The sequence below is a fragment of the Carcharhinus amblyrhynchos genome, chromosome 6 (assembly GCF_965287045.1).
Source record: "Carcharhinus amblyrhynchos chromosome 6, sCarAmb.v2.hapA, whole genome shotgun sequence".
In the NCBI taxonomy this organism is placed as follows: Eukaryota; Metazoa; Chordata; class Chondrichthyes; order Carcharhiniformes; family Carcharhinidae; genus Carcharhinus; species Carcharhinus amblyrhynchos.
In genome coordinates, this window is record NC_137329.1 from 66266037 (window position 1) to 66278257 (window position 12221).

The 12221-nt window shown below is 44.6% G+C and overlaps 1 protein-coding gene across 3 annotated transcripts in view; it reads left to right on the plus strand.

Moving 5' to 3' along the window:
- The window catches only part of acp2 (acid phosphatase 2, lysosomal), a 131543-nt gene that overhangs the window by 77870 nt on the left and 41452 nt on the right, over positions 1-12221 (plus strand). For all 3 annotated transcript variants that reach the window (XM_080190562.1, XM_080190564.1, XM_080190563.1), the window contains exon 8: positions 2360-2445. In XM_080190562.1, the coding sequence (XP_080046688.1) occupies positions 2360-2445 (86 nt within the window). The remainder of the gene's footprint in view (positions 1-2359; positions 2446-12221) is intronic.

Genomic DNA, 12221 nt, shown 5'->3' on the forward strand with positions numbered 1-12221 from the left:
GACTAGAGGACACAGCCTCGGGGCAGGCTCGAAGGGCTAGATGGCCTACTCCTGCTCCTACTTCTTATGTTCGTATGAATGGACTGTCAAAGCTTTTTCCCAGGATGGAAGAGTCAAGTACTAGGGGGCACAGGTTTAAGGTGAAAGGGACCAGGTTTAAAGGAGATGTAAGAGGCAAGTTTTTTACACTGAAGTTGTTGGATGCCTGGAACTCGCTGCTGGGAGAGGTCGTGGAAGCAGATATGATGGTGAGTTTTAAGGGGCGCCTGGACAAATACATGAACAGGATGGGAATAGAGGGATATGGTCTCTGGAAGGGTAAAGGGTTTTAGTTAAGTCGGGCAGCATGGTCGGTGCAGGCTTGGAGGGCCAAAGGACCTGTTCCTGTGCTGTAGTTTTCTTTGTTCTTCTTTGCTGCTTCTACTCTGACTAGCACATGGCACAGAAAGTAAACCTGAGACCACTACTTTTGAGGTCCTACTTTTTAGCTTGCTTCCTAGCTCCCTATATTCTGCTTTTAGAACCTCATCCTTTTATTACCTATGTTGTTTGTGCTGATGTGTAGTACAATCACTGGCTATTCACCTTCCCCCTTCAGAATGTCCTGCAGCTGCCCCGAGACATCTTTGACCATAGCACCAGGGAGGCAACATACCATTCTGCAGTTTTGTTTGTGGCCACAGAAATGCCTATCCATTCTCCTTACAGTTGAATCTCCTGTAACTATTGCATTCCCAATCCTTTTTACACCTCCCCCTCTGCAACAGAACCAATTGTGATGCAATGAATGTGGCTATTGCTGTTTTCTCTGAAAGGCCATTCCCCTCAACAGTGTCCAAAATGGTATATCTCTTTTGCAGGGGAATAGCCATAGGAGATTCCTGGACTGCCTGCCTAGCTCTCTTGCTCTGCCTGGTGGTCACCCATTTTCTTCCTGCCTGTGAAGTCAGAGCCTGCGGTGTGACCACCTCTCTAGACATGCTATCCACAATGCTTTGTGCCTCGCAAATGCTCCACAGTATCCCCAGCTGCCGCTCCAGCTCCGAAATGCGGGTTTCCAGCAGCTGCAGCTGGAGACACTTGCTGCATACATAGAATTGGCATTGCCAATTCACCTAACCCGCACATCTTTGGACTGTGGGAGGAAACCCACACAGGCACGAGGAGAATATACAAACTCCACACAGACAGTGACCAAAGCCAGGAAGCGAACCCAGGATCCTGGTGCTGTGAGTCAGCAGTGCTAACCATTATGTCACCATACTGCCTATAGTAGGTGCTAGGTGGTGGTCTCACTTGCTGCGGTGTCCAACCCTCATTCTCAGTGGATGCTGGGTCCAAGCCTCATTCTCAGTGGGTGCTGAGTCCAGGTCTCATTCTCAGTGGGTGCTGGGTCCCGGCCTCATTCTCAGTGGGTGCTGGGTCCAGGCCTCATTCTCAGTAGGTGCTGGGTCCAGGTCTCATTCTCAGTGGGTGCTGGGTCCAGGCCTCATTCTCAGTAGGTGCTGGGTCCAGGTCTCAGTCTCAGTGGGTGCTGGGTCCAGGCTTCATTCTCAGTAGATGCTGGGTCCAGGTCTCAGTCTCAGTGGGTGCTGGGTCCAGGCTTCATTCTCAGTAGATGCTGGGTCCAGGCCTCATTCTCAGTAGATGCTGGGTCCAGGCCTCATTCTCAGTGAATGCTGGGTCCAGGCCTCATTCTCAGTAGATGCTGGGTCCAGGCCTCATTCTCAGTGAATGCTAGGTCCAGGCCTCATTCTCAGTGAATGCTGGGTCCAGGCCTCATTCTCAGTGAATGCTGGGTCCAGGCCTCATTCTCAGTGAATGCTAGGTCCAGGCCTCATTCTCAGTGAATGCTGGGTCCAGGCCTCATTCTCAGTGAATGCTAGGTCCAGGCATCATTCTCAGAGGATGCTGGGTCCAGGCCTCATTCTCAGTGCTGGACATGGGCACTGGAAATGTTCTTGGCTTCCCACATGGAGTACAAAGAGCAGACCATGGCTGACCACAGAAATTACCTCTGAAACTGCAAGTGATAAAATTATTAAATACTTACCCAACCTTTCTACTGACCAATCAATGCTATTGCAACAGGGCAAGACAATACCTTGCTTTTACCTCCTCCTCATGGTGCCCTTTTCTTTCGGTTAGAGGAGGAGAGTTAGACCAGTCGCTGGTTTCACAGTAATAGTCCTCACACTGATCACTCTCTGGGAGACACTGGGTTCACAGTTTTGGCCTGTGATGGGAATGATGTAATTCAATCAGGGTGTGTTAACTTAGTAATTTCCTGTTGATTAGTCTTTATTATTCTTGTGTTTCCCTCTGTTCCTTTACATCTAAAGATTTGTTCCTGTTACAGGTGTGCTCCTCAAGCAAATCCTCCAAAACATTGATCAAGTTGTAAATGGGACCAATTCCACTCACAAATTGATCATGTACTCAGCGGTGAGTCATCAATCGGAAATATTCAATATGATTCTTTTTCATTTATGGCATGTGGGTGTCGCTAGCTAAGCAAACTTATCTGTTCATAATGCCCTTGAGAAGATGCTGGTGAGCTGCCATTTTGAACGATGTAAATGTTATTTGTTATTTGCCACTTGCCCAAGTCTCAAAATTGTCCATTGAAGTAGCTGAAGAAGATTGGACCACGGACCCAGAATAACATTAAATCCAGACAATCAATAGTATATACACCATAAACTGCATTATGCAAAAATAATTAACGGGATTATATAAAAATATATACCTTTCATTCTTTCATTATTAACTCCATGATCAGTAATGATTCTATCAGGCTACATAGTAGAAAATATACCATGATAGGTATTAAAAACATGATTATGGTATCAGATGCAGAGTAATTGACGATGTTAAACTCCACCGCAATTGACAGTGTTAAACGCCATCACGATTGACTCTTGAGGTGTGTGACGATAGTAGTGCAATTGATATGGATTTTTTTTGTGTTTGAGAGCAATTTTTAAAAATTTAACTTTTTGCTACAGTCATTATGTCTTGGGAAGAAATGCAGCTTAGATGCTGGGGGAGCACGATAACTAGTTAACCTTACGAGTAGTTATGTTAAATAGAGCTAATTGACTTTTGTTTACTTAGTTCTCCTGTGATTTCTGATTAGAGTGTTTGACAGGGTCATGTGATGTGATTTATGTGCACTCCTGGGTCTGTAACAGAGACAGTAAGAAGTCTCACAACACCAGGTTAAAGTCCAACAGGTTTATTTGGTAGCAAAAGCCAGTAGCTTTCGGAGCACTGCTCCTTTGTCAGATAAGGGGAGTTCTGTTCACAAATAGGGCATATAAAGACACAAACTCAATTTACAAAATAATGGTTGGAGTGCGAGTCTTTACAGGTAATCAAGTCTTAAAGGTACAGACAATGTGAGTGGAGAGAGTGAAAAGCACAGGTTAAAGAGATGTATATTGTCTCCAGACAAGACAGTTAATGAGATTTTGCAAGCCCAGGCAACTTGTGGGGGTTACAGATAGTGTGACATGAACCCAAGATCCCAGTTGAGGTCGTCCTCATGTGTGCAGAACTCGGCTGTCAGTCTCCGCTCAGCAACTCTGCATTGTTGTGTGTCGTGAAGGCCACTTTGGAGAATGCTTACCTGAAGATCGGAGGCTGAATGCACGGAACTGCTGAAGTGTTCCCCAACAGGAAGGGAACACTCTTGCCTGGTGATTGTTGAGCAGTGTTCATTCATCCGTTGTCTTACCTTCTGCATGGTCTCCCCAATGTACCATGCCGCGGGACATCCTTTCCTGCAGCGTAACAGGTAGACAATGTTGGCCGAATTGCAAGAGTATGTACCATGTACCTGATGGATGGTGTTCTCACCTGACATGATGGCACCCGTGTCGATCATCCGGCACGTCTTGCAGAGGTTGCTGTGGCAGGGTTGTGAGGTGTCGTGTGGTCACTGTTCTCCTAAAGGCTGGGTAGTTTGCTGCAGACAATGGTCTGTTTGAGGTTGTGCAGTTGTTTGACGGCAAGAAGTGGGGGTGTAGGGATGGCCTTGGCGAGATGTTCATCTTCATCAATGACATGTTGAAGGCTCCAGAGAAGATGTTGTAGCTTCTCCACTCCGGGGAAGTACTGGACAACGAAGGGTACTCTGTCTGCCGCGGTCCATGTTTGTCTTCTGAGGAGGTCGGTGCGATTTTTCACTGTGGCGCATTGGAACTGTCAATTGATGAGTTGAGGGCCATATTCTGCTCTTATGAGGGCATGATTAAGCGTCTGGAGGTGTCTGTTACGATCCTCCTCAATCAGGATCTTGGGTTCATGTCACACTATCTGTAACCCCCACGACTTGCCTGGGCTTGCAAAATCTCACTAATTGTCCTGCCTGGAGACAATACACATCTCATTAACCTGTGCTTAACACACTCTCCACTCGCATTGTCTGTACCTTTCAGACTTGATTACCTGTAATAGTTCTCGCATTCCAACTATTATTTTGTAAATTGAGTTTGTGTCTTTATATGCCCCATTTGTGAACAGAACTTCTACTTAGCTAACAAAGAAGCAGCGCTCCGAAAGCTAGTGGCTTCTGTTACCAAATAAACCTGTTGGACTTTAATCTGGTGTTGTGAGACTTCTTGCTGTGTTTCCCTCAGTCCAACACTGGCATCTCCACATCTGTAGCTGAGAGGAAGCTTTTGCGTAAAGCAGTTTAGTTTGCAGCTAAAGCTTGATTAATGTTGGAATGATTTTGCAGGCTTCTGGAATTCTGTCTCTCTCTGAAAGCTTCAATGAGTCTGCACTCATTATAGCAAGTGTATTTATGGTTATTAATTATATTCAAAGTAGCATTTACATCTGTGAGAGGAATATTGTTTATTTTGAATTGAAACAGTGATAAGTTAGAAATTAAAGTTTCCTTTTCATTTTTAAATATTTGTTCAACTGTTATCGTTAAGCTGTTTCATTTGTCAGAGCTATATTTAAGCTGTTATTAAATAAAGTTTGTTTTCTATATAAAAAAATCCATACTTTGTCAATGGAATCATTCCTGGAAGGAAGTGTTCTTTCCTCAGATTTATGCCAAAATTGAAAATTTGTTGCTGTCTAGTCTGGCATCCTATTGTAACTTGAGGTCCTGGCCCGGGACCCTAACAGGTGCCTCAATACAATTTCAATACTGTTGTATTCATATTCAATGTTAGGAATACAGTCCAAGAAGTTCTACACATTTTCCAGCTTCTTAGTGCACAATGGCAGAATGGCCCTAGACAGCTACCTTTCCCCATTGTGCCTCTTGCGGTGGATGCCCCAATCTTTACTGCAATCCTCAGCACATAGTTCTGGGCTTTTGAATATGTCAGTCTGTAACACTTTAGTCAAGGGCAATTCTTTGCCCTGGAAGATGAACAAGTTCCGGGCAGGCCAAGATGGTCTTCCACCGAGGTGATGATTGATCGTCCACAGTTGATGATTATCTTGGTGTCTGCCCCAGGGTACAGCCCATGTCGCGGAGAGCCCCATCGCATAGAGCTGCTCGGGATAAAGCTTTACAAAAAAACAACTGCATCTCTTTCTAGACTTTCTTTGCAAAGGCATATTCAGGCCCAATGAGGTGGACAACCGTCTCTTCCCCACCCCAGTTACTTCAAGGGCAACTTTCACTCACGTACTCATGTCCTTTAGGGAAGGAATCCATCCTTACCTGATCTGGCCTACATGTGACTCCAGAGTCACAGCATTGTGGTTGACTCTCACTTGCCCCCTAAAATGGCCTAGCAAGCCATTCAGTTATTTCCATCGCTGTGAAATCAATAAAAAGAAATGAAACCGGACTGACCATCAACCTAGGCACCAGCAAGACAGTGGCTAAATAAATAGCCTTGTCAACCCTGCAAAGTTCTCAGTGCCAAATTTGGGTGAGCTGTCTCAGATTAACAGTCATTCTCACATTCTACATGGACTCCAGTAAGGCCTTTGACAAGGTCCGTCATGGCAGACTGGTACAGAAGATGAAGTTGCATGGGATCAGAAGTGAGCTGGCAAGATGGATACAGAACGGGCTTGGTTCAAAGAAGACAGGGTAGAAGTGGAAGGGTGCGTTTCAGTGCTTGGATCTTTGCTGTTTGTAATATACATAAATGATTTGGTGGAAAATGAAACTGATTTATTTGGAAATGTTTGTGGACGGCACAAAGATTGGTGGAATTGCAGATAGTGACGAGGATCATCAGAGGATACAGCAGGATATAGATCGGTTGGAGACTTGAGTGGAGAAATGTCAGATAGAGTTTAATCCAGACAAATGTGATGTAATGCACATTGGAACGTCTAATAAAGATGGGAAATGTACAGTAAATGGAAGAACCCTTGAGTTTGATAGGCAGAGGGATCTGGATATACAGGTATACAGGCCACTGAAAGTGGCAACGCTGGTGGAGAAGGTAGTTAAGAAGGCATGCTTACCTTCATTGGCCAGGGCATTGAGTTTAAAAATTGGCAAGTCATGTTGTAGCTTTATAGAACCTTTGTTAGGCTGCACTTGGAATATAGTGTTCAATTCTGGTCACCACACTACCAGAAGGATTTGGAGGCTTTGGAGAGGGTACAGAAAAGATTTACCAGAATGTTGCTTGGTATGGAGGGCATTAGCTATGGGGATAGATTGGAGAAACTTGATTTGTTCTCACTGAAACGATGGAGGTTGAGGAGCGACCTGATGGAAGTCTACAAGATTGAGAGGTATGGACAGAATAGGTAGTCAAAAGCTTTTTCCCAGGATGGAAGAATGAGTTACTAAGGGGAATAAGTTTAACATGCAAGGAGCAAGATTTAAAGGAGATGCACAAGGCAAGTTTTTTAACACAGGGTGGCGGGTGCCTGGAACTCGCTGACAGGGGAGGTAGTAGAAGCAGATATGACAGTGACTTTTAAGGGGCATCTTGACAAATAAATGAATATGGTGGGAATAGAGCGATGTGGTCCCCAGAGTGGTAGGCGGTTTTAGTTCAGGCGGGCAGCATTGTCAGTGCGGGCTTGGAGAGCTGAAGGACCTGTCCCTGTGTTATAAGTTTATTTGTTCTTATCACAAATAGGAGACAGTCAAACTGCTGCCCCTTGACATTCAATGGTGTTACCATCACTGAATCCCCCACTGTCAACATCCTTGGGGTTACCGTTGACCAGAAACTCATCTGGACCCGCCACATAAACACATTAGCTACAAGAGCAGGTCAGAGGTTGGAATACTGTAGCAAGTAACGCATCCCTTGACTCTCCAAAACCTGCCCATGATCCACAAGTCAGGAGTATGATGGAATACTCCCCATTGCCTGGATAGGTGCAGCTCCAACAACACTCAAGAAGCTTGACACCATCCAGTACAAGGCAGCCCGCTTGATTGGTACCCCATCCACAGACATCCACTCCCTCTATCACCAACGCTCAGTGGCAGATAGTACACACTAAATGATGCATTGCAATAATTCGCCAAAGCTCCTTAGACAACACCTTCCAAACCTGAGGCTACTTCTATCTAGAAGGAGCAGCAGATACATGAGAACACCCCCACCTGCAAGTTCCTCACCAAGCCACTCACCATCCTGACTTGGAAATATATCACCGTTCCTTCGTAGTTGTTGGGCCAAAATCCTGGAATTCCCTCCCTAATGGCATTGTGGATCAACACACAGCACATGAACTGCAGCGATTCAAGAAGGCAGCTCACCACCACCACCACCTCAAGATCAGCTCGAGATGGGAAATAAATGCTGGCCAGCCAGCGACACCCATGACCCAGAAATGAATTTTAAAAATGTGCTGAAGGGGTGAGACTCTGAGCATCTAGGAAGGATCTGATGGTTGGACCTTTCTCACCTGTAACTTATTTGAAAAGTCTGACAATGAGGCATTCTGCCAAATGACTGCAACAGTCTGCTCAGGGAGCTATTCAGTAGGATCCAACATCATCTTTTCCCTCAGGGCTTCAAAGACTTTATGTGCAGGCCGTTGCCTGATGGACTTGTGGTCAAAGGTGTTCCTCTGCACTATTTTTTTCCACAAGAGCACCGTCCAACTGCTTGGAGCTTTCAGTGGCCAGACCCATCCTTTGCTCCAGTGGATTGGTCAGCCGAGTCTCACACCCCCCACCTCCCCAGTCCTGTACATAGGCAATCGTATCCCTGAAAGCATGAAGCTATTAGAGAGATCTTCCTGCTGGGTTCAGCGCGGGTCACCATCTCCAGAACAGATTGATCCAATTGGTGATGACCTTAGGCAGAATTTTATAATCCATGTTTCAACAGTGAAATGGGTCGTCAATTTTTAATTTCCTCCCTTTCCTCCTCCTGTTTGTAGATGAGGATAATGATGTCTTTCCTCATGGATTCTGACATTTGCTGTCCAGAAACACATTCTTGTACACATCCAGCAGCTGTGGGCCTATCCAGTCCTACAGAGCCAAATACAACTCAGCCAGTAAACGGTTGCTTCCAAGAGTTTTATTCATAAGGCCTCAGATTATTAAGGCCTTAGATTCAGCTTGCCTAAAGTTTGTAGTTTGTCCAGATTCTCTCACGTGCTGTCATCTAAGACCTCTGCGATTGAGGACTGGGAGGCCATGCTGTCTTTTTGAAACCTAAATAAAGCTAACTATGAGATTATGAAGGCAGAGGTGGCTAATGGGGAACTCAGTTAAAAGATAGCACAATAGAGTTGCAGTAGCAAACTTTAAAAGAGATGTTTAATAACACACCAGGAAAATTTATCCCACTGAGAAAGAAACGCACTTTGAGAAGGCTGCATCATTTGGTTAAAGATTGTATCACACTGCGAAGCTACAAAGATTAGTACTTGGTTAGAGGATTGGACAGATTTTAAGACCCAGTAAAGAATGACTGAAAAGATAATAAAGAGGCAGAAAGCTGGCTAGTAACATAAAAATAAATAATGAAAGTTTCTACAAGTCTTTGAATAGAGAAACTATAACCAAAGAGAGAGAGTCTGGGGAATTGATAATGGAATAAGAAGAAGTGGCAAAGTCATTGAACAGGTGATTTGTGTTTGTCTTCACTCTGCAAGGTTTGAAAATCAAGAAGTGACAGGGAGAGGTGAACTTAATGCAATCACCATCCCAAGTGAAAAGATGCTAGGAAAACTGGCTTGGGTCACTGTCTGTGTGGAACATAGAACACTACAGCGCAAAACAACTGCAGCAGGCAGGGCATTCCAATCCCTCACCACCCTCTGGGTAAAGAACCTACCCCTGACATCCATCCTATAACTACCCCCCCTTAATTTAAAGCTATGCCCCCTCGTGCTAGCTTTCTCCATCCGAGGAAAAAGGCTATCACTATTTATATATATATATATAAATTTATATATAATATATAAATATATATAAATAAATATATATATATATAAATATTTATATATATAAAGGGAAACAGGCCCTTCGGCCCAACGAGCCCGTGCCGCCATCTCAACACCACCAGTCCCCCTCTCCACCCACGACCCCTGTCTAATGTTTTATGGCCATCCAGATTGAGGGTAACTGATTTAGGGACCATTTATTCCTGCCAATCAGCCTAACAGCACATCTTTGGGGTGTGGGAGGAAACCGGAGCACCCGGAGAAAACCCACTCAAGCACGGGGAGAATGCGCAAACTCCCACAGACACTGGCCCAAATCCATGTGTCTGGACAGCAATCAACGATAGTCACTGAGCTGTCGTCTTGCCCAGTATCTTGTCCAGTTTAGGCACACACTAACGACATGAAGCACTAGGCCAATCCTGAACAACCAAGAGCAGCCCCAGTACGACCCATCGCGTGTATGCCCCTTGTTGGACACGAGGCGGACCGACTTAAAACCTGACCAACATTCTGGAGCACACCAGAATGACAGGGAGTGGGGTAGCTTGATCTTGGGTTTAGACATAGCTCAGCACAACATTGGGGGCCGAAGAGTCTGTACTGTTCTTTATGTTTGGACCAGTTAAACTAATGTCTGTCATAGGGAAAACACTGGAATCCATTATTAAAAAAGTTTTAGCAGGAAACTTAGAAAATCATAATTTGATCAGGCTTTGTGAAGGGGAAATTGTGTTTAATTTGTGGGAGTGTTTTGATGAAATTATTTTAAAATTGGATAAAGGGGAACCAGTATCTTATTGATCTTGAACAAAGAATCCCTATAGTGCAGAAGGAAGCTATTTAGCCCATCGAGTCTGCATCGACTATCCAACAGATCATAGTATTCAGTCCTAGCCCTGTAACCACACATGTTTATCCTGCTAAACCCTGTAACCTACACACCCTGCAACACTAAGGGGCAATTTACCATGGCCAATCCACCCTAACCTGCTTATCTTTGGACTGGGGGAGAAAACCAGAGCACCCAGAAGAAACCCATGCAGTCACGAGAAGAACGTGCAAACTTCACACAGTCACCCAAGGCTGGAACTGAGTCCAGGTCACTAGTTCTGTGAGGCAGCAGTGCTAGCCATTGTGCTGCCCCATCAATGATCATTGTGATCTTATCGAACGATGGAGCAGGCTCAAAGTGCCAAATAGCCTATTCCTGCTCCTATGGAAATCTGAAATCAAGCGCACAAAATGCTGGAGAGACAAACAGTTGATGGTTCAAATAAGATGATCTTTCACCAGAGCTGTAAAAAGTTAGAGATGTGAGAGGTTTTAAACAAGTACAAGGGGGAGGAAATAACAAAAAGGAAGCTCTATGGCAGGGTGAAGGGCAGGAGAGATGATGGTGCAAGTACAGAGGGGATAGATCAGGATTAATAAACAGAAGTCAAGTCTGGAGGAGGTGGAAGTATGAATAACATCACTAAAAGCTGCTGTCTAAAAACATAAGTCACACACAAAACAAAAAGCGGGGACAGGTTATGAATGAAAATCAATGAACTTAATGTTAGTTCCAGAAGGCTAGAAAGTGCCTAATCAAAAGTTTAGATGCTGTTCCTCACGTATGTTGAATTTTGTCAGAGCAGTGTAGGATCCCCAGAATGGGAGGGGAAATTAAAATGACTTGGAGCATAACGGCAGACAAAATGGAGATATTCTACAAAGCAGCCAACCAATCTGTATTTGCACTCCCCAATGTTGAGGAAACCCCATTGTGAGCAGCAAATGCAGATTGAATAGAAAGCAGCACAAGTAACTCACTTTTTTTATTCATTCGTGGGACATGGCCATCGCTGCCTGACCAGCATTTATTGCCCATCCCTAGTTGCCCCTGAAAAGGTGGTGGTGAGCTGCCTTCTTGAAATGCTGTAGTCCATGTGTTGTGAGTTGACCCACAATGCTATTAGGGAAGGAATTCTAGGATTTTGACTCAGCAACTGCAATATATTTCCAAGTAAGGATGGTGAGTGGCTTGGAGGGGAACTTGCAGGTTGTGGTGTTCCTATGTATCTGCTTCCTTTGACCTTCTAGATGGAAATAGTTGTGGGTTTGGAAGATGCTGTATAAGGAGAGGACAGCATTGTGGGAGGAGCTGACTCTCTGACAACAAGTACAACTTGTCCTACAGTGCTAAACTCCCCCCAATATTGATGGTGTGCTGCACTGTCAGAGGAACAGTATTGGGGGAATGCTGCACTGTCAGAGAGTTAGTACTGAGGGAATCCTGCACTGCCAGAGGGTCGGTACTGAGGGAGTGCTGCACTGTCAGAGAGTTAGTACTGAGGGAGTGCTGCACTGTCAGAGGGTCAGTATTGAGGGAGTGCTGCACTGTTCGAGACGCTGTGTTTTAGATAAGATATTGAACTGATGCCCTGTTTGCTTTCTGAGGTGGATGTACAAAATTTTGTGAGTTTATTTATGAAGAACAAGAGGGGAAAGGGAGAGAAGAACTTAAAACAATCACAATGACCATTGAAGTTGCTGGGAAATGTAACAGATATTGGAAAGTAAAGGTTGACAAGTGCCCTGGAGTTGATGACCTGCATACTAGGGTATTAAAGGAAGTGGCTGCAGAGATAATGGATGCGCTGGTTATAATCTTCCCAAATTCCCTAGCTTCTGGGAAGGTCCCAGTGAATTGGAAAACCACTAAAGTAGCACCTCTATTCTAGAAAGACACAAAGCAGGAAAACCATAGACCAGTTAACCTAAGTCATAGTAAATGATGGTAAAATCCATTATTAAGGAGGTTATTGCTGGACATTTAGAAAATTATAATAGTATCAAACAGAATCAACATGGTTTTGTGA